Consider the following 19498-nt stretch of genomic DNA (forward strand, 5'->3'; position numbering starts at 1 on the left):
TTTTAGGGTCTCATCTTTTAGCCAATTTTGGGTTAATTAGACAAAGTCTCTCAGAAAGCGTTTATTGTTCCTTCAAATTTTCAGCTTTCATTCTGCAAACATTTTTTTTACAATATCAAAAATGTTTCTTTTATCTTTTTCATGAACTGAAGACGTGTGGCTTAAAGAGAATGCAGACATTTCTCAAATTATTGAAGACCATGTTGACTTGTTTTTTTCAACACATGCATGCATGTCGTGAGTCGACCTCTGTGGGGCAAAAAGCTCTGGCGCTCCTGTTTTAGGAACTAAAAGTGAGCCAGATGCGAGGTGAGCAGGAGTCTCCTGATATTCAGAAATCTTTCCACTGACTGGCTAACTGCAACACGACGCCACCTCTGACTTCATTTGTTCTGTTAAGTTGATGTTTTATCCCCACAAAAAACACAAGCCTAGAGGAGTTCTGCTGTGTGGTGAAGCTGCTAATGCTAACCCAGCCGCAGCATTGGATGTGTCAAAACTGTCTAAAGGCCTTTTAGCCGCTAGCTCCTTTCCAAACAGGAGTGTTTCAGAAGCAATGGCGCTCCATACAGCTGCGCTCGCAAGGTCACAAAATCACAGGAGAATTGCAAGATCACACGTGATTTCTGCAGTTCACATATCAATCAAGGGGAAAGAAGGCAGCATGCATCAAAAAAGGTCTGTGGTTTATTTTCTGTTTGGTTTACTAATGGAGGTTTCACAGGAAATAACACACTTATTTTTACTCGTTCCAAAACTAGAAATCTGCAAGTGACTTTTATTTAGAAATTTTTTTATGTTTCACACTGCTTTCATGTTTGGCCTGAACTGCAGATTTTTGAGGTGTTCTGGAAGCATAGCGCATAAAAAATAGACACCAAGCAAGAATAATATGTCCTTATGCTTCAGGGACGCTTCCAAAGCACAAAGTTTCGCAACCGATGGAAAGCAACCATTCCACTCCAACAGCGGCTAATTGTGCCCATCGCGTTTCGAACACATTTTGCAATGCCTATGTGGCCAGTGGAAAGGCCCAGCAAGGGTTAGCTTCTACTAGCCGAGATGTGCTCTGCTCTCTTCTGAACGCCAAATATACAACAGCCTTCCCTGTTGCAAAGCCAAGATAGGTGAGTCCAATTTTCAATGTGACGTAGACTAACTGGCTTTTCTAATTCGAGTGTTTCCTGTCCATTTTCCATGGGTGGCCAATGCAGGAAATGGGGTAGAAGGCTATTTTCACATTTAGCCCGGATGTTAAATTCAGAGTGACCATATTTAAAAAAAAATGGTTTTTCAGTGAACTTGTCCTTTGATAACGGCATGTAGAACAGCAGCTTGACATCTGAAGTTCATCAGCCATCAGCTGTTCTGATCTCAAAAATGATCTACATCAATTATTACTGAATCCCGTGGAGACCACTTCTGTGTTAATAATCTTGGTATATGAATTCTTCCAGATGAGATGTTAATATAAATCTCTTTAAAGAGTGACATCATGTGTCTAATCTGATCTAGTCTACTAATACTTAGAACCCCTCTATCACAATTTCAGATGAAGGCCTTGAAATATATTTGCCTCATGTGGGTCGGATTATAGAAGAAACAGGAAGGAGGAGCAGGTGAAGGGGGTGGATACAGCTACAGGTCCGAGTGCTCAGGTCTTATTATGCTTGCTTTGTTCATAATAGAGCATGTAATTAATCATAGATGATTTAATGGGGTATAATTACCTAAACTACTGACAGCCTGAAACCTATAAATCACAGCTGTTTTCAGAGAAAAGCTCAGCTGTTCGGTTCTGAACCATCTGGTTCTCATACACACGTTTAATCTGGTGGAAGATTAGGAGGCACCATTGACAAAGCTGGTGAATAAAATCTGCCGTTTTTTTAAGAATGATTGGGGATTAGATACTATTAAAATTCTAAATCCATACATTTAAAGCTTTTGTACATGATGCACAGGTAAACACTAAACATCTAGAAGCAAGATGGTGAAATGAAATTAAAAAAAGTCTGAATTAAATTACTTGTTTACCATCAAGTTCTGTGTATCCAGTTTGCAAACTTGTCCTTTTTCATTAATATGACTCACTAACATCAATTCTAAATATTCCTCTCAGCTTGAAATGTAATATTTTTAAATGCATGAACTGTGGTTGACACTCCATGGTCATCCACCATCTTGAAAAACAGCAGCAGTTTAGGGACAGAGCTCCGCGTTACTCATTTGCACTATGACTGTAATCTGAAAGAAACAGCAGAGGGCAGTAGTGCGCTTTGGAAGCATGGAGTCTGCCAATTCAACTAAGAAGAAGAGGAGACTAGCTACACTGTTGCTATTACTTTGTTAGTTTAAATAACAAACAATGAAATCAAAAGACACGTCAAATTTGTCAGGTCGTCATCATGTCCAACCCTCGGAAGCGGCAGACGACATGATCCCCGCCCACTCTTGGCTGGACACCAGCCTCCAGTTGGTGTTCCTGACTCCTTCACTCACTCCAAGTTGTCATTCGTCTTTTCTTCATACCAAAACTCCCAATCGTGTCCCAATGTATCTGTTCCAAAGTCCTTCTTCAAGAAAGTTCCTTCTACTCAAGTCTTCCTGCAGCCTGCCATCCCTCTCCCAGCATGCTCCAGCACTCGTCCGTTGGACAGTGGCTAATTCAGTGTTGTTTACTTGATCTCCACAACGACTAAATCAGATTTATTTTATTTATAAAGCGCTTTCAAGCAAAGACTAATGGCGAAGTACTTCTCCACACGTTACAGAGACAACATGCTTCTCAGAGGGCTCCATCTCAAACTTGGGTCTCCTTCGGCTGGTAATCTGAGGCAGTTTACACACACCATACAGGGCATGTCCCTGGCTCCAGCCAACCTTCCTTCGCTGGAAATGCCTAATGTGCCATTCCCATCTGTACCGGGTCGGCCCGGGCCGGGTAGCGTAGGTTGCTTACATATCTGGGTGGCCTGGTATTTTTCCGGGCCAACCAAGGCTCATTCTCAGCCCTCTTCTCGAGGGGGTCTGCTTCAGGCCGACCAGGGCCAACACACCCACTGCTGACAACAAATTCACACCTTCCATTAGGGCAAGCCTCTGATTGGTGGGTAGAATCAGCCCACATGGGCTTAAGACAAGGATGTGTGGAATCAACCGGGCCAGGCTGGGGCCGACTGGGGCTACCCGGCCCGGGCCGACCCGGTACAAATGGGAATGGCCCATAACAAGCAGCCAGTGATCGCTCCATATCCGTTAGCTGGTAGCATGGCAGCCAGCTTGTTTAAATGGTAAATGGCCTGTATTTGATACAGCGCCTTCTAGAGTCCAAATTTCAGGGCTAACTTCTTCCTGCAGCCCAGGGGCTAAGTCCCCCGTGTCTTTCAATATTAGTGATGTCCCTGCCTGTTGTTGCCAGTGTGAACCAGCAGAGATGTTGAATGGGGGAAAATGTAGGATTTCTTTATTGCTGCTTGCAAATGATGCATTATTGAAGCACACAAAAAAAGAATGTGATGTTTAAATTTCAGATTGATCATTAACTGATTAAACTGGTCACAATCAGCAGCCGATTTTTGGGTTGCATCTCCTGATCACAGTGAAGCACTGTTACCAAAAAGCGGTCTCTTTTTCCCTGATGTACGATGGCTCCTGTGCTAAACATCAATTTCACAGTTGATTGTGACAAGACTGTTTCTGTTTTGGATGGTTTTACTGAGTAAAAATATCCTGTCAAATTAGAAATATTATAATACATAAACATTAGAGATGTAGGTGAGTACTAACAAGAATCTGGGAAACAAGAATCAACCAAAATCAGAATTATTTAGTTAGACTTTACTAATCTGGGCTATCAACGTTGGTACTGGCACATTAAATAAAAAAATGCCAATGCTCAAGCTACTCTATGATTTGTATTGTGACACTATCGCTACCAGAGCTGTGGTCTGTATGACGTACCTGTTTGCCTTCTAACGTGTAAAGTCGTTTCACAGCTCCAGAGTCCAACTTAATCGCATCCGTGATATCCGTGAGCACCTGCTCAAAGGAGTGTGCCGTTTTCTTATTGAGCAGGATGCGGACCGCCTTTCTGGGTTTGACGCCACTCCGGATGACCGTCACAAGCTTTGGTTTGATGAACTCCTTAGATTCACGATGCAGCTCATTCTTTAGCGGAATGAGACAGGACATGGAGCGGGAAGTGCCGGTCTTGCTGCCCACTGACCAGTTGGGGTTCACGTTCTTGGCGTAATCCACGCGCCGAAAGGGTTCGTTGGAGGCACAGATGTAACTTTCACCTGGAAGGACGAAGAAAAAGGTACATGTAAGCAATAAAAAGACAATCACAAAGTTCCATTAGTTGTCACACTAGTGTATAAAATTTGTTTTCCGCATTTGACCCATCCCTTGGGGGGGGGCGGTGAGTTGCAGACTCGGCCGCGCTCGGGAACCAGTTCGTGGTTTAACCTCCCCAATCAAACACCATAATGCTAAGTGTAAATCAGCTAGACATTGGGTCCCATTTTTAAAGGGTTTGGTGAGACCAGACCGTGGATTTGAACCCACGATCTCCCTGTCACTCTTACCACTAGGCCACTGAGCTGGAAGAGATTTGTTTCAACAAGAACAGAAGTCTAACAAGTGGTGATTCAGCAGAACCCAAGAAATTCCCGCTGTAATCTTAAAGGGCACAGTTTGATGTGACTGTGGGTAAAATTGTAGCTGCTTACTGCAGTTTCTGTGAATTTTGAAGCTCTCGTTCTCTTTGTGGCCAGTGCAGGTAGACTATTTTCACATTTAGACTGGATGTTAAACTCAGAGTGGCCAATCATATTTCACCAATACCATGAGAACTTGGTGATTAAAAAGAAATGCAAGATAAAGAACATAAGAAGTGTGACACCCACAAACACTTCAGACTAAGCAGTAGAAGGATGCACAAACCCAAAAAATACTGCTGTGACTTCCCTGGAGTCAACATAAGAGTTAACTTTTTTCCAGCTTAAACAAATGAGCGCATTGAGAGGCAGTGCAACGCTGTCCTCTCTCCCTCTCCCTCTCCATGGCTGAGCTGCTGCATTGGCGGTCCTCCAAAGCAAAACATTTTGTTTTATCTGCCTGCATTCCATTAGAGCACATTAACACACATACATTTCCCCTCAAGAACAAAGCTGTGGGATGAGGACAGTCACTAAATAAACGTCAACAAGTCTTAGGGGGCTGAGTCTGCATGTCCGTCCCTCTCTACTGCACTGAAACATTTCACTTCACAATGTTTAATTTCTCCGACAACACACTCAATTGCAGTGTAAATTCTAGTAAATTCTAGCTTAATCTGACATAATTATACCCAGATGTGTGTCTGTGGGACTTTAACGGGATAGATTGTTTAATTGAAGTGGGGTTGTGTGGAGCAGCTTTGGACTTTCACCAACTTAACCTGCAGCCAACGGCAGTCAGCTTTGGAGAATCAAGGAGAAAATCTAAAAACCAATCAGAGCAGGACCCATTTAGGAGCTAGGTAGCTCATTTTAAACCAACCCATCATTACACTTTACTGGTATTTCAGGCTTTTTTTAACCTCATCACGTTTATAGTGACAACTTCTTACATTTGTAGTATTTTCTCAGACCAATCGTGTTGCCACAGAAAAAATGCTAACACAAAAACTGCTAAATGTTTCATAGTGCAAATACGCATATGATGATGCAATCAGGGTGCACTAAGGGCAGTCCACGCCAGTTAGCACATGTGGTGAAAGGTTTGAATGGTTTTAAACTGTAAGAAGTTTATTTTAAATAAGATAGCATTAGCTGTGATTGCCCTGCCCGCTGTTTACTTCCTCCTTCTATTCTACCCATTAAGCTATTGCAATATACCTGTGACTGCTTTCCTGCTGGAGGTTCTAATAGTTTTTAACATTAGATCCTTAGATAAAATATCCACTAAAAAAAAATCCATCAATCCATTATCGGCCACTTATCCGGGATCGGATCACGGGGACAGCAGCCTAAGCATGGGTCCAAACTTCCCTCTCCCCAGCGACTCGGGCCAGCTCCTACAGGGAGTCCTAAGGCGTTCCCTGCTCAGACGAGAGACATTGTCCCTTCAGAGTGTCCTGGGTCTTCCTTTAAATCTTCTCCTGGTTGGATATGCCCAGAATACCTCACCAGATGCATCCTGACCAGATGCCCAATCCACCTCAACTGGCTCCTCTTGACGTGGAGGAGCAGTGGATCTACTCCGAGCCCCTCCTGGATGACCGAGGTTCTGACCCCATCTCTAAGGGAGAGCCCAGCCACCCTGTGGAGAAAACTCATTTCAGCCGCTTGTGTCCACGATCTCATTCTATCGGTCACTACCCAAAGCTCGCGACCATAGATGAGGGTAGGAACGTAGATCAACCAGCAAATCGAGAGCTTCGCCTTCTGACTCGGCTCTCTCTTCACCACGACAGATCAGTACAACGCCTGCATCACTGCAGATGCAGCACCAATCGGCCTATGGATCTCTATCTTTCCCTCATTCAATCAATCAATCAATCAATCAATACTTTATTAATCCCAGAGGGAAATTAGAGATTCATGAACAAGACACCGAGATACTTAAACTCCTGCACTGGAGGCCGGACCTCATCCCTGTCCCAACACAAAATACTGAAATTCTTTGCTTTTAAATAGCAAAAAATGTACAAATTTAACCTGCAATGCCAAATACCAGAGACTTTCTGCATTTGATGTTCACTGCACTGTCATGAAAAACTAATCGTAATAAATGCATGGAAATCTTCAAATGGGTTCTGCCAATGCAACGACTTTAAAGAGAATTCATTTAGGCACCTTCTGTAAAACTGAAATGAATTCTGCATCACTATCCCGCCTTGATGTAAAATTTGGGGTATTAGCCGTGTGTCAAGACAGTTTAGAGCGTTAAGAGGATCAAATGTGACAGTCTGTCTCATGACACCAGCTTTTATTAGGCTAGCAATTAACTAAAGGTTAATTAAGAGGAAAGGGCACAGCTGATGGACCAGGTCTGTGGCTGTTTAAAAAACAGGAAGTGTAAGTGGAGCTATCATTCATCAAGGTGAAAATGACAGAACAACAAAAAGCCCTCAGATGGTGACTGCTGACAAGCAAATTCCCTGATGTCCCTCAGTGAATGAGACAAAAGCCTCCTCCACCCACCGCTGTCCTCATGTGGACAACACATGAGGTCATCATTAACAAGGCTGTCCAACTCATCCAGCACCAAGTCCAATAGCACGTGTGGGAATAATACCAATGCGCTGCTATAACTAGCACACAAATCTATTTTATCCACATAATTATTCTGATTTATTACCTAAAATAATATTAAGAAGAAAAATTATATCAAGTGATCTGCAATTATTATATTCAGCTGAATGAGCTGATTACACAACTTAACATTTAATGTAAATGATTCAAGATTAACGGACACTAATGGTTTGAAACGCATTTTCTACAAATCAACCACAAACATTTATTACGGGTATCCAGTTCTGATTCAGCAAAAAACACATTAGAGATTTGATTTGCTGCAATTTACAGTTACAAGCCTCCAAAACACTGATGTCTAATGTCAACCTAACCCGATATTTAAATGTTCCTATAGGCTGTTACAAAGGAAAGGAAGCAAATAATAAAACAACAGCTCACTTGTTTCAGATCGGAAAGAAAAATCTTTCATGGAAAAGTTTAGGGGGGGGGGGGGGGTAGTGACCCACATCATGGCTGAGTTTCAGACATCGGGTTTTGGAGTCTTTCATCCTGATGTCTGGACATCTCGCCTCCGATTGAGTAACAGCAACATTACTCTACCACTGATGTTTTATCTCCACAAAAAACACAAGCCTGGAGAAGCTTCTGCTGTGTGGTGAAGTTGCTAATGCTCTATCAGTAGTAGACACATCTTCGTCCAATAAAAAGGCTCATAAACAAGGACAAGATGTACTTTTTACATTAACATTTAGATTTTAAATCATCTGGGAGTCAAACATCAGCGGGTCTGATCAAGAGCAGTGCACATCATCTCACAGGTTAAATCCACACACTTCCATCCTGTAGTACAGAACTTTGGTGATTTGCATAATTTAAACAAAAAAAAATAGTGTATCTCAACACATCAGTAACTTTTGCTTTGTTTCGGCAGAATTGGGATCAGGAGCCGGCCTGAATCTTCTCTGGCTTCTCAGGGGATTGGGTGGAGGGAAGGAAGTGATGGTAGCACAGAGACTAAAATTTAGGAGGTGAAAAGAGAGCAGAATATAAGGACACTTTTAGAAGGAGGTCAGTGGAGCCCTGTGGCTATAAAAGGATTAATTCATTCCCACTTTCTAGCCCTGAGGGTGAGATCAATGAGAACGATGAAACGATCGGAGAACATCAGAGCAACACACACACACACACACACGCACACGCACGCGCACACACACACACACACACACACAAACATGCCTGAGTAAACTACTCTAACTGAGTTATGATCTTTGCTGAAATCAGTAGAAAGTGATGTACATTGGCAAATATCTGTCCTGCACCATTGAGGGGGCTATGTGCCATCTGGAGGCATGGCACTGGGTCAGAAATGTCAGGGCAGTTATGTCAGTGCATGCGTGCATAATGCATGAGAGATCTGCTCTACCCACAGAAAAAGTAGGTATATCTCATGGATCAAGATGAAACATGATTGATCAGCTATCATGCCTTAAATAAAGAAGCATGATTTTTTTACCACATTTTATTATACTTTATTGGTGGACCGGAGTCTCGTGCTTAAATGTGATCTTACCTTCTACTAACTCATCCAGGCTGCCGATCTTCCTGTCCCCGTCCAGACTATATAACGTCCTGACACCTTGGGGAAGGTTGACGCTGTCTGACAGAGACCGTGTGAGCTCCATCAGCAGCGCATCCAGAGACCGGAACCGGTCACTGGAAACGGCATACACCAAACCTTTGAAATACTTGTCACCGTTTCGATAAAACCGCACTTTTCTGGCTTTCTTCTCGGAGGTGAGCGACTGGAGCGTGCGTGTACGGTAGAAGCTGCAGTGCGCGCTGTGCGCCGGGCTGGGGACCGGACCGTTGCCTCTGGACCCGGACTGGGACCCGGAGTTGGTCCTGGGCGTCCGATGAGGCCGGTTTCGTTCTTCAAAGTGTTCAAATTCGCTGTTTCTGTTTAGAGACATGTTGTCGCTTCCTGTTTTACGCACAGAATCCCAAGAAAGCCGCAGATCTGGACGCGCAGAAGCCTTGAGCTGCACGTGCGCGTCTCTAAATTTTCAGTCCAGTTTGATAAGGAACCCTAACCTGCTGCTAGTTGATCCGATGAGGTGTTTCTGTGGCTTAAAAAACTCAAGATTCCAAACGCCAACTTCATATGCAGTTAAAGATTAATCAAAGAGCGCGCGGCTGTTTGAGGACTTATCGTCTCATGACGTATGGTTTAGAAAAAATAGGCACAGAACTACTAAACAGCACTCAGTCAGGCCATGCCCAACTCACATCCTTTTGCTACTGATCGACCCAACAAGCTGTCAGATTGATGGTAATGAGACGGAGGTGGGAGGCGTTCCACCTCTCCGGGTCCTAGTGCTCCTGCGGTTCTGACCAAGATTTACAAACGCAGTTTGATGTTTAACAGCAGCCACACGTGACTCATTGGCAAAATATGCCACGCAAACTAAACATGGTGCGAATGAAACAAGACATTTTTAATTAAAAGTATTTAAATAAAACTAATCATGCTTCTTTTGTGTCTTCTTTTTCTTTCCAACTTATAAAAGGCAGGATTGCAGGACTGGACTCATGGACATCTGAGAGACACGCCATGCTGTTAGGACATTTAAGACACCTGGTGGGGAGGGTAGAAGTGGTTAATGCACAAAATGTGTGAATTTTTCTGACAGAGAACAGAATCAGGAAACTGCACAGGGCGTCATGTTGAGATCACGTGACTAAAACAGAAAATGTGTGGCAGATCCTGCAGATGTCAGAAGCGGCACCTTTTTTATGATGCATATAAGTTGATCACTAATGTCCAGAAAACAGTTTAAAGCAATGGTTTAATTAATTTATTTTTTTATCTGAATTATTTTCATCTTGAACAACCTCAGTTTGGAGACAAAAAAATGAATTCTGATCAGATTGACATGCCAACAGCTAGGGCCAGGGGCAGAGTGGGACAATAGCTGTGTTTCTTCTATCGGAATTTACGGGTAATTTTAGTGGAATTTGCATGTTTCTCCACTTCAGCAGGCTGACTGTACTTGAGGTGGGGTATAAACATGGACGTAATTTTCACTTTAGAAGTGTGTGTGTGTGTGTGTGGGGGGGGGGGGGGGTTGTATCTTTACAGTATGCTCTAATGGGAAACAGGCTTCAACACAAACGGTTGTTTTCCACTTGGTCCTAGAGCTCAACCAGTGTCAATTTAATATAGTGTGATATTGTCTTTGGATGGTAAAAAGTGCAGGGGTCAAAACTGACTTCAGAAAAAGTGGGGGGAAATGCCCCCCCCCCCCCCAAATTATGTCCATGGGTAGAAAGAAAGAAAGAAAGAAAGAAAGAAAGAAAGAAAGAAAATTATGCAATATGGCACCTCTCAAGATAAAAATCACAAGGCGCTTCAGCAGCAGGTACTCGTAATGGCCCGGTAGCTGCTGAGCAGAACTTTTTGTTAACTCACAGAGATTTGTTGAAACTCAGTAGAAAATGGGCAGATGCAGGGGCGTGTCCAGGGAGTGGCCTGGGGTAGCACATGCCACCCTTGGAATCTGAATGGCCACCCCGTGTGTCACCACACTGAATTCCCTTTAAAAAGGCATTTCATTGCCCACTAACGGCTTGAGTAAAACAAAAATGCATAACCATTGGTGCCACCCATGCACAAAGTAGTGCCTCACCTGGGCCACCCCATTTCAAAAGATCTGGACACGCCACTGGGCAGACGTCACCCAAAACAATCAGTATTTGTAAAATTGCTGGTGAAACAGAGAGGAAGGAAAAGAACATAAGCAGTGTTCATGCTGCTTTGAGTTCATTGTTACTAAACTCACCAAAACGTTGCAATTCACAGAGCTTTGTTGTCCCACAGAGCACCTGAAAAAATGGCACTTCTTCTGGTCATTGAACGCCACATTTTACAGCTCACCCGGTCCTTGATTAAATTATGCCATACTAAGTTTTAATCTTATTAACGTTCGTGGACGCTTTTTGGTGCTGATCAGTGACATCACTCAGTGCTGAAGCAGTCGTGATATGCTGACGTCTGTGCAAAGTCCTGAAAGGGCTGCATTTGTATGGAGACATGAAAGCTGAGATAACCGAGCCACGTATCTCTTATTCAGTTTTCCCCGTCCATGACATTCCCCAGAACTCCTATAGTGGAAATTCAGTTCAGGGTGTACACATGAGGAAATGTTAGGAGGGAAGAGGAGGACCTGGGACTGTGAGACTGTGAGATTAGGGGGCAGATTGCTGTTGAGCCAGTTGGCGGTCAAACCATCCATCTTGGCTCGCTAAATTAGACGTAAACATGCAATTAGAGTAACAGTTTGTGTTTTATTGTAAAGTTGGCTTTTTAGTTTTTATGAACCCTCTTTTAGTCATCTCTGAATAAGTTTTCAAACTGCCACAAACACACACATAAGGAATGAATTTACTTGACTATATTTTTTAAAACAAAACAAACAAAAACACAAAAAATTAAATAACACAACGGATAGTTAAAAGGCACAAGCAAACCAGCAGTTATTTCTTTAAAATTAAACCATTTAATCATATTTTTAATATTCCAAAGGAAAAAAATCTAATGTTGATACATACATACACATGACAACTAACTTTCTTATACCAAAAAAAAAAGTGAGCATTATAAAATTGAAAAGCCAGCTCTGAGGTATTGTTTAAGAGGCTTTTCCAGGAGGAAGTCAGTTAGGAAGAACCTGACATGAATTCCCTTCCCCCAGCCGAGGAAATCCTGTTCAGAACAACAAAGCAGAAAATCCCTCGTGGCAAAAGTTTCCTTCTATAAAATATGAATAACACTGCATGACTTAAGCCTCCCGTCTGAATACCTAATTTGGTATTTGTTGGGAAAATAAAGACTCACTTAACAGAACAAGCACAGAGATTAGTGGGGAAGCTGCACTATTAGAAGCCTCACAAGTGAATGAAAGCCTCTGGATAGACAACATTAAACTCTGTCTCTGCCTGGTACAGAATCTTCACCACGTGATCTAGAATTAACCTCTGATTGGCTGTGTCTCTGAAGCAGAAAATAAAAACCAGTATAAAATATGTAAAATTCACCAAAGATAAAAGTTACTGGAGTTCGATCATAAAAACGTTTAATATGATAGAATTATGTCATGGCTTTAAAAGTTGATAAAGAAATCGAATCAATGTCGCCCTCTACTGGTCAACATAAAACACGTATTTGCCTTTTTATTTACTTTTATTATTATTTGACATTTTAGATGTTTTTTTTTCTTAAATAAGGTCTCTTAAAATCTTAAAATAAAGTAAAATTTCGTTCTTAAATATGATCCATTTTGTTTTGAGTAACAGAATTAGAATGATTCCAACTAGTTATGAAATCTTTTGCTATTTTTAAGCATTCTAGCCAAACAACCTTTGCTATTCCCATTGGCAGATTTTTTAACCCACAACAAGAAAAGCTGGATCATATTTAGGAATATTTACCTTATTTTGGGCAATGCTATTCTAGATATAATTTTCTTTCCTTTTAGACAAAAAAAATGATAAAATTACAAAAAAATTGACTTTTTTACATTCTTGAAAATCTGTTTTTTTTTTTTTTTTTTTGCAGTTTTTGACAGATTGGGATGAAACTCCAGTTTCAGATGGTATAACATTGGTTATTAATCAGAAAACAAAAGCAAAGCTCTTCTGTCTTCATATATTTTCTCAATACAATAAAAGTAAAACTCAGATGATCATTTGTTCCAACTAGCCCCCAGCAGCATGTTTATAAATGGTGTTTCCAAGTAGAAGGGATCTGGTTACTGGAGGTCAGTGGTTGCCTGGTGAACTGGTGACAAGTCATTAATCAGAAAATGTATTGTGACTGAAATACTAAAATTCCCTCATTCAAACAAATTTTCGAGCCCAACAGAGACTGTCCCAAAGACAACAAATAATGGAAATGAAGGGTATTGGTGAAAAATGTCCTGAAATATTGGGAAATATTTCCATCCATCCATTTTTGATGCCTGTTTATCCACACAGAGCTGGTGCAGTCTTCAGGCAAATAAACGGGGTACACCCTGGACTGGTGGTTAGTCCATCGCAGGACAACACAGAGACACACAACCACGTAACACACACAAACTCACACCTAAGGACACCTTAGAGAGACCAAGCACCCTGCAGAAGCCGGTGGAGAGAGCCCATGCTTGCACGAGGAGAACAATGCAAGCTCCATGCAGAAAGAACCAAGAACCCTGGACCTTCTTGCTGCAAGGTGCTAACCACTGCCACACTGTGCATTCCTATTTAAGCCACAAGATGGCGCCCTCACCTCTGTTAAGGGCGCTCCCATGCAGCATTGGGTAGGTTTTATTCGGTTTGACATTTATTTATTAGGTTTGTTATAGAAGGTTTTGTGAAAAGCTCAATAATCAACGGGTAAAATAATTATTTAAAGACTAAAGAAGAAAAATTGGAATCATTTACTGTCTTATTGGTCATCCTAAGTACATGGAAGACAGTCAAAAGGATATTTAAATAGCTTCAGATTTGTTTGGTAAAAATAAGCATCCTAATAAAAAAACAGATGACAATGATTGGAAGTATTTCTGAAAATCCTTAAAATTTTTTTCAGATTAGAAGTGAAATGAAACAAATATCTGATCATTTGAAGACTTTGCTCTTTAAGATCCTTCATCCGTTTCGGTCTATAAACAAGCCCACCAACATAAGATCCACCTTCAGGTTGTCTTCCTGTCCCCCCTCACGTCATTCAGCCTCGACCTGTCAGGAAGAGCATTTGGTTGTACAAAGACACGTCTCTGGACATGAATAGCACGATTAATCTGAGCATTCTGTTTGATTACAGCTGGAGAAGTCATCACCAGGAAGAGTCGGAGCTAACCGAGTCTGACACATGTCACAGTCAGGCAAGACTCGGGCCAGCTCACAGAGTCCAAGGCCTTCTGGCCACACGGGTGTGAGGAGCAACATGCAGCGAGCCTTCAAAGGCACACGTCGTCCACACACTGGCACTGATCTTTAGGTATTTTTGGCTCAACTGAACCACGTGAATGTGTTAAAATGACAAAGGGTTCAGAATACTGTAAAACCTGTGTTGGTTTAAACAAAAACATGCACAAAAATTATATAAAGGCCAGAAGGACTTTAAAAGAATCAACACTGGTGTGATATTCTCTAGATTTTGGGAATTGCAGCAGCTTTTGGAGTTGTAAGAACACAAATACAAATGTTTAAAACAGGAAACCAAACAGGTCAACAATACGGTATAAAAGATGGATTCCACTGAGAATTTTCTCCCTTTCTCTGTTCTCTTTGCACGCAATCATTTTTCACATGATGACGATGTGAACTATATGATGCACACTTCCACTGGTCACTGCATGGTGCCGCAGATCTCACATCAATTTCACAGAGATGTGTCAGAAATTAGCATAGTGAGCAGTTGGGCCCTGACGGCTGCCTTTTGCTGTGAATATCAACCACGGTGCTGCCGAACAAGTCTTTTCTCAGCTAATCTTGTTACAAACTCCTACAGATCACAGTGATGTCAGAGCAAAGCTGGACCGTTTTAACCACAAAGCACACGAGCAAATCAGCTGTCCAGTAAGTTTTCTAATTAAAACGCTTGTTAGAAACAACGGAGATCGGTTTGTTCTCTTGTTGATGGGCACTGACCAACGGTGCTGCCAGGATTTAGCACGTCAGCTGACCAGTTGCTAAAATGATGCTAAATTTTCCAGTTTTTAGGGTAAATTTTAATGAAGGACTCACGTAACAAAACAGTCATGTTAAAAGAATTTCAGAATACTGTGTTTGATGAATTTTGATTGTTCAGGATCCAAAGTGCTTGTAGACTTTTAAAGATCAATTTTGTTCTAATTTCAGTGTAAATGAAGAAAAATTGTGTTCTATGGAAATATTAGCTATTAGTTTCATTCTCTTTATTTGTTAGAATCTCCAGCCACCACTACTCCCAACAAAACCAGCAAACAGTCTCGTTTACATACCATCACACCTGCTGCTTTTGGGAATTGCAGTTTCTGACTTTCTCTTCACCCATTCCTTATTGCATTTGCTCAGTTTTCCGTTCATGCTCCCATTCTCTGTAAATACTCAGCCAAATTTTTCCACACTGTATTTTACTTGATATATCTTGAAATGTGTACATAAATAATTATTTATTGTTTTACTCACCTTTTTAAGCCCCATTGTGTCTGTGATGTGTTGCTGTGCCTTCTGTATTTCCCACTGAGGGACAACAAAGGTATTCTATTCTATTCTATTCTATTCTATTCTATTGTCATCTGCAGGAAGTCCCCAAGAGGGTTGTCATTTTGTGTGTGAAGTCCTCACATGTGCAGACCAGCTAAGAGCCAGGATCAAACGGGCTCCCTGTCCACTTGAAAAATCTCAACAATGATAAAGTAATCAACGCAATAAAATACGTTTTAGTTTTATTAGGGACTGATTCATAAACAAATGAGAGGATCCTATTAAGTACAATTAAAGAGAAAGTTTCAGCAGTTAACCAAATAGTTCATTTAAAAATGTCTTAATAAAAAGAAATTATCCTAAACATCTTGTTTTTGTTTTTCATTCAGACATCTCAGATTCTCTTAGAGATACACGATATTTACAGCAGATCTAATGATAAAACAAAGTTTGTCAGCATTTGACTCAAGAAAATGTTAAAAACAGGTTTAAGATTGTTGGTTGGATGTTGCTGTTCACTGCTCTTCAGTTAGTGAATGTAGGGTGTGTGTGTGTGTGTGTGTGTGTGTGTGTGTGTGTGTGTGTGTGTGTGTGTGTGTGTGTGTGTGTGTGAGAGAGAGAGAGAGAGAGAGAGAGAGAGAGAGAACACACAGGACGGACATGCGAACTGAAAAGGAGAATATAGACTATTCAATTAAAACTTTACTTTCTGCCAGAAACAGACAGATCAGCATCATAATGATGCAACAAGAACTGATCAACGATAGGTGGCGCTGTTTCCCAAGAAGAGGCTCTCAGCTTTCCACTTTATAGCTGATGAGTAACATCCTCTGGGAGCTTACAGCTCTCTTTTCCTCTAAAACTTACTTGTCTAAAACACAGTACAGACTCTTGGCCAAGGGATATTTGAAGTTATTTAGATCAAATTTCTCCAACAATTCAGGACATCTAATTTTACTTGATGTGTCCGAGGATAAGTGATGACTCAGTGAGTGTTTGGGAGATGAACTGTTTTAAAGATGGACCAAATTCTGATTTATGTGATAAACAGCCAACATTTTTGTTCTATTAGGAATATTGCATACTTTACATTAAATGGATATTCATTGGACATACATTATTTATATTTGACTGGCACCATGTGATCATGTCAGTACCAACACACATTCCAAAACCCAAGTATTAGGGAGCTGAGCATTGTGTGTCCTCACAATGTGGAAATGTCCACACACTGTAGGTTAGTCAAAATTTGTCCACTCAAACATATAAAGACAAGCACACACACACACACACACACACACACACACACACACACACACACACACACACACACACACACACACGCGCGCACACACACACACACACACACACACACACACACACACACGCACACACGTGCACACAAACACACACACACACACGCACACACGCACACACACACACACACACACACACACACACCAGAGTCACAGAAGTGAACCCTCGACAGAACAGCTCACTTGCAAAAACGGCACATTTACGATTCTTTTTGCAGCCTCGTTCAATAAGGAACAGGAACAAACGGGGCATATTATTATGGGATATCTGTTGATGTATAGAGATGTTTGCGCAGAAGAAAAACAGCTATAAAATGATTATTTATGGGAAAATTTAAGTGACAAAACAGCATTGCATTAAAGTTTGCGAATGGACTTTGGGTGCAATTAGACTGATGTTTTCTTTGTAACTTAATGAAATAAAACCCTTTTTGCATGTGAGCTTGTATCTAATCCACTGTTAAAGAGTGGTGTAAAGCCTGCAGTAAGCAGGAAGTTTAATTAGAGCGCTGTGTAGTGTTGTTTGATTAATTATAACGTTGATTACAGAATGTGAAAGCGTGGAAAGAGAGAGAGAAGGAAAGAGAGAGAGAGAGAGAGAGAGAGAGAGAGAGAGAGAGAGAGAGAGAGATACCAGCCTGAGCTCATGATCTGTTAAGCCTTGAATCATTCTTATCAGCAGCTTGTTTATGTTTATTCATTGTCAGTTTTGGGAAACAACACAACGTCCACGATGGTGAAAAGCTCAAATGCAGCTTCCTTTATTATGGAAGTTACACCTGGGGGTGAGACAATTAACGATGGTTGCTATTGACGTGTGTCCTGATGCCAAGTTCAACAGTCTGTCAGTCATTCCCTACAGGACAGTGATTAAATCATATGCAGCAGTAGAAAACATGTGTGTGTGTGTGTGTGTGTGTGTGTGTGTGTGTGTGTGTGTGTGTGTGTGTGTGTGTGTGTGTGTCTGTGTTTACTATTGGAGAAGTTAAAGGTCAGTTCTCTTAGGATCCATTCTGTTTTTTATGTTACAGAAGACTGAATCTGGCCACAGCAAAAAACACAGATTTGTATTAAACTCAGTCTGATTCTTTCTAATATGGAGTTATATTTAACATATTTGAATTCTGTTTGAATTGGGGATGCTCGACGTTGGCTTTTTATTACCAATACCGATATTGTCGCACTCCTAATTTCTTATTCAAATATAAACCGATACCAATATATGCTGTGTCCCCATTCTAATAAAAAGAAAAACTAAAACATTTTAGGTTGTTAACATCACATATCTCCTACCATGCATGCTTACATTTTACTAACGCACTAAGCATCATCAATAAAGGGACCCTTATTGTAAAGTGTTACGGAGTCTGTGGTTTAATATGTGTATGTTATGTAGAAACTCCTCGTCGTCTTCCTTCGCTTATCCGGGTCCGGGTCGCGGGGGCAGCATCTCAACTAGGGAGCTCCAGACCGTCCTCTCCCCAGCCACCTCCACCAGCTCCTCCGGCAGGACCCCAAGGCGTTCCCGGACCAGACTGGAGATGTAACCTCTCCAACGTGTCCTGGGTCGACCCGGGGGCCTCCTGCCAGCAGGACATGTCCGAAACACCTCCCCAGGGAGGCGTCCAGGAGGCATCCTGACCAGATGCCCAAACCACCTCAACTGGCTCCTTTCGATCCGGAGGAGCAGCGGTTCTACTCCGAGTCCCTCCCGAATGTCCGAGCTCCTCACCCTATCTCTAAGGCTGAGCCCAGCCTTCCTACGGAGGAAACTCATTTCGGCCGCTTGTATCCGCGATCTTGTTCTTTCGGTCATTACCCAAAGCTCATGACCATAGGTGAGGATTGGGACGTAGATCGACCGGTAAATCGAGAGCCTGGCTTTCTGGCTCAGCTCCCTCTTCACCACGACAGATCGGTTCAGCGTCCGCATCACTGCAGATGCTGAACCAATCCGCCTGTCGATCTCCCGACCCCTCCTACCCTCTCTCGTGAACAAGACCCCGAGATACTTAAACTCCTCCACTTGAGGTAGGACCTCTCCCCCGACGCGGAGTTGGCAAGCCACTCTCTTCCGGTCGAGAACCATGGTCTCAGATTTGGAGGTGCTGATCCTCATCCCAGCCGCTTCACACTCGGCCGCGAACCTGCCCAGCAAGAGCTGAAGTTCAAAGCTGGATGAAGCTAGGAGGACCACATCATCCACAAAAAGCAGAGACGAGATTCTCCTGCCACCAAACTCGACACACTCCACACCACGGCGCTATACAAGTGCGGGTCATTTATCATTCATTTATAATCGGATGTCTAACACTATTGCCCAATGCTGAGTGATGCTCAGCATTGGGCTCTACAGGACGGGGACGGGCTTACTAAATCATAAATCTGAACTTCTGCCTACTTTGTATCACAACAGGGTAATGCCATCACTTTTACAGATTTCTAAGAAATCCTACATAATTCCTGAAAGGGGGAAATATCCGGATTAATGATTTTGGTTACATTACATCCTTCTCCGGTTTGATTAATCTGGTATGAAAACAACCCAACATATAAAGTTCATTAGAAGCAGTCACCATGTTTGAACCTTTTTGGAGTAGAGATGGTTGGTTTCTGTAAACTGGTAAATAGTTTTGACCTGCATGCCCTAGAACCACCGATGGAAATTAATTTGTGACTAAATCTGGGACAAAGCATCTCTTGTCGTAT

General features: G+C 42.0%; 1 protein-coding gene across 2 annotated transcripts in view; it reads right to left on the reverse strand.

The window, feature by feature from the left end:
- Positions 1–9407, reverse strand: part of dclk2a (doublecortin-like kinase 2a) — a 44285-nt gene extending 34878 nt beyond the window's left edge. For both annotated transcript variants that reach the window (XM_015965872.3, XM_015965880.3), the window contains exons 1-2: positions 8815–9407; positions 3964–4301 (exon numbers count right to left, since the gene is read on the reverse strand). In XM_015965872.3, coding sequence (XP_015821358.1) covers positions 3964–4301; positions 8815–9214 — 738 coding nt within the window. In that variant the 5' untranslated portion in view covers positions 9215–9407. The remainder of the gene's footprint in view (positions 1–3963; positions 4302–8814) is intronic.
- Between the last annotated feature and the right edge of the window lie 10091 nt (positions 9408–19498).

Source organism: Nothobranchius furzeri, chromosome 4 (assembly GCF_043380555.1).
Source record: "Nothobranchius furzeri strain GRZ-AD chromosome 4, NfurGRZ-RIMD1, whole genome shotgun sequence".
Taxonomy (NCBI): Eukaryota; Metazoa; Chordata; class Actinopteri; order Cyprinodontiformes; family Nothobranchiidae; genus Nothobranchius; species Nothobranchius furzeri.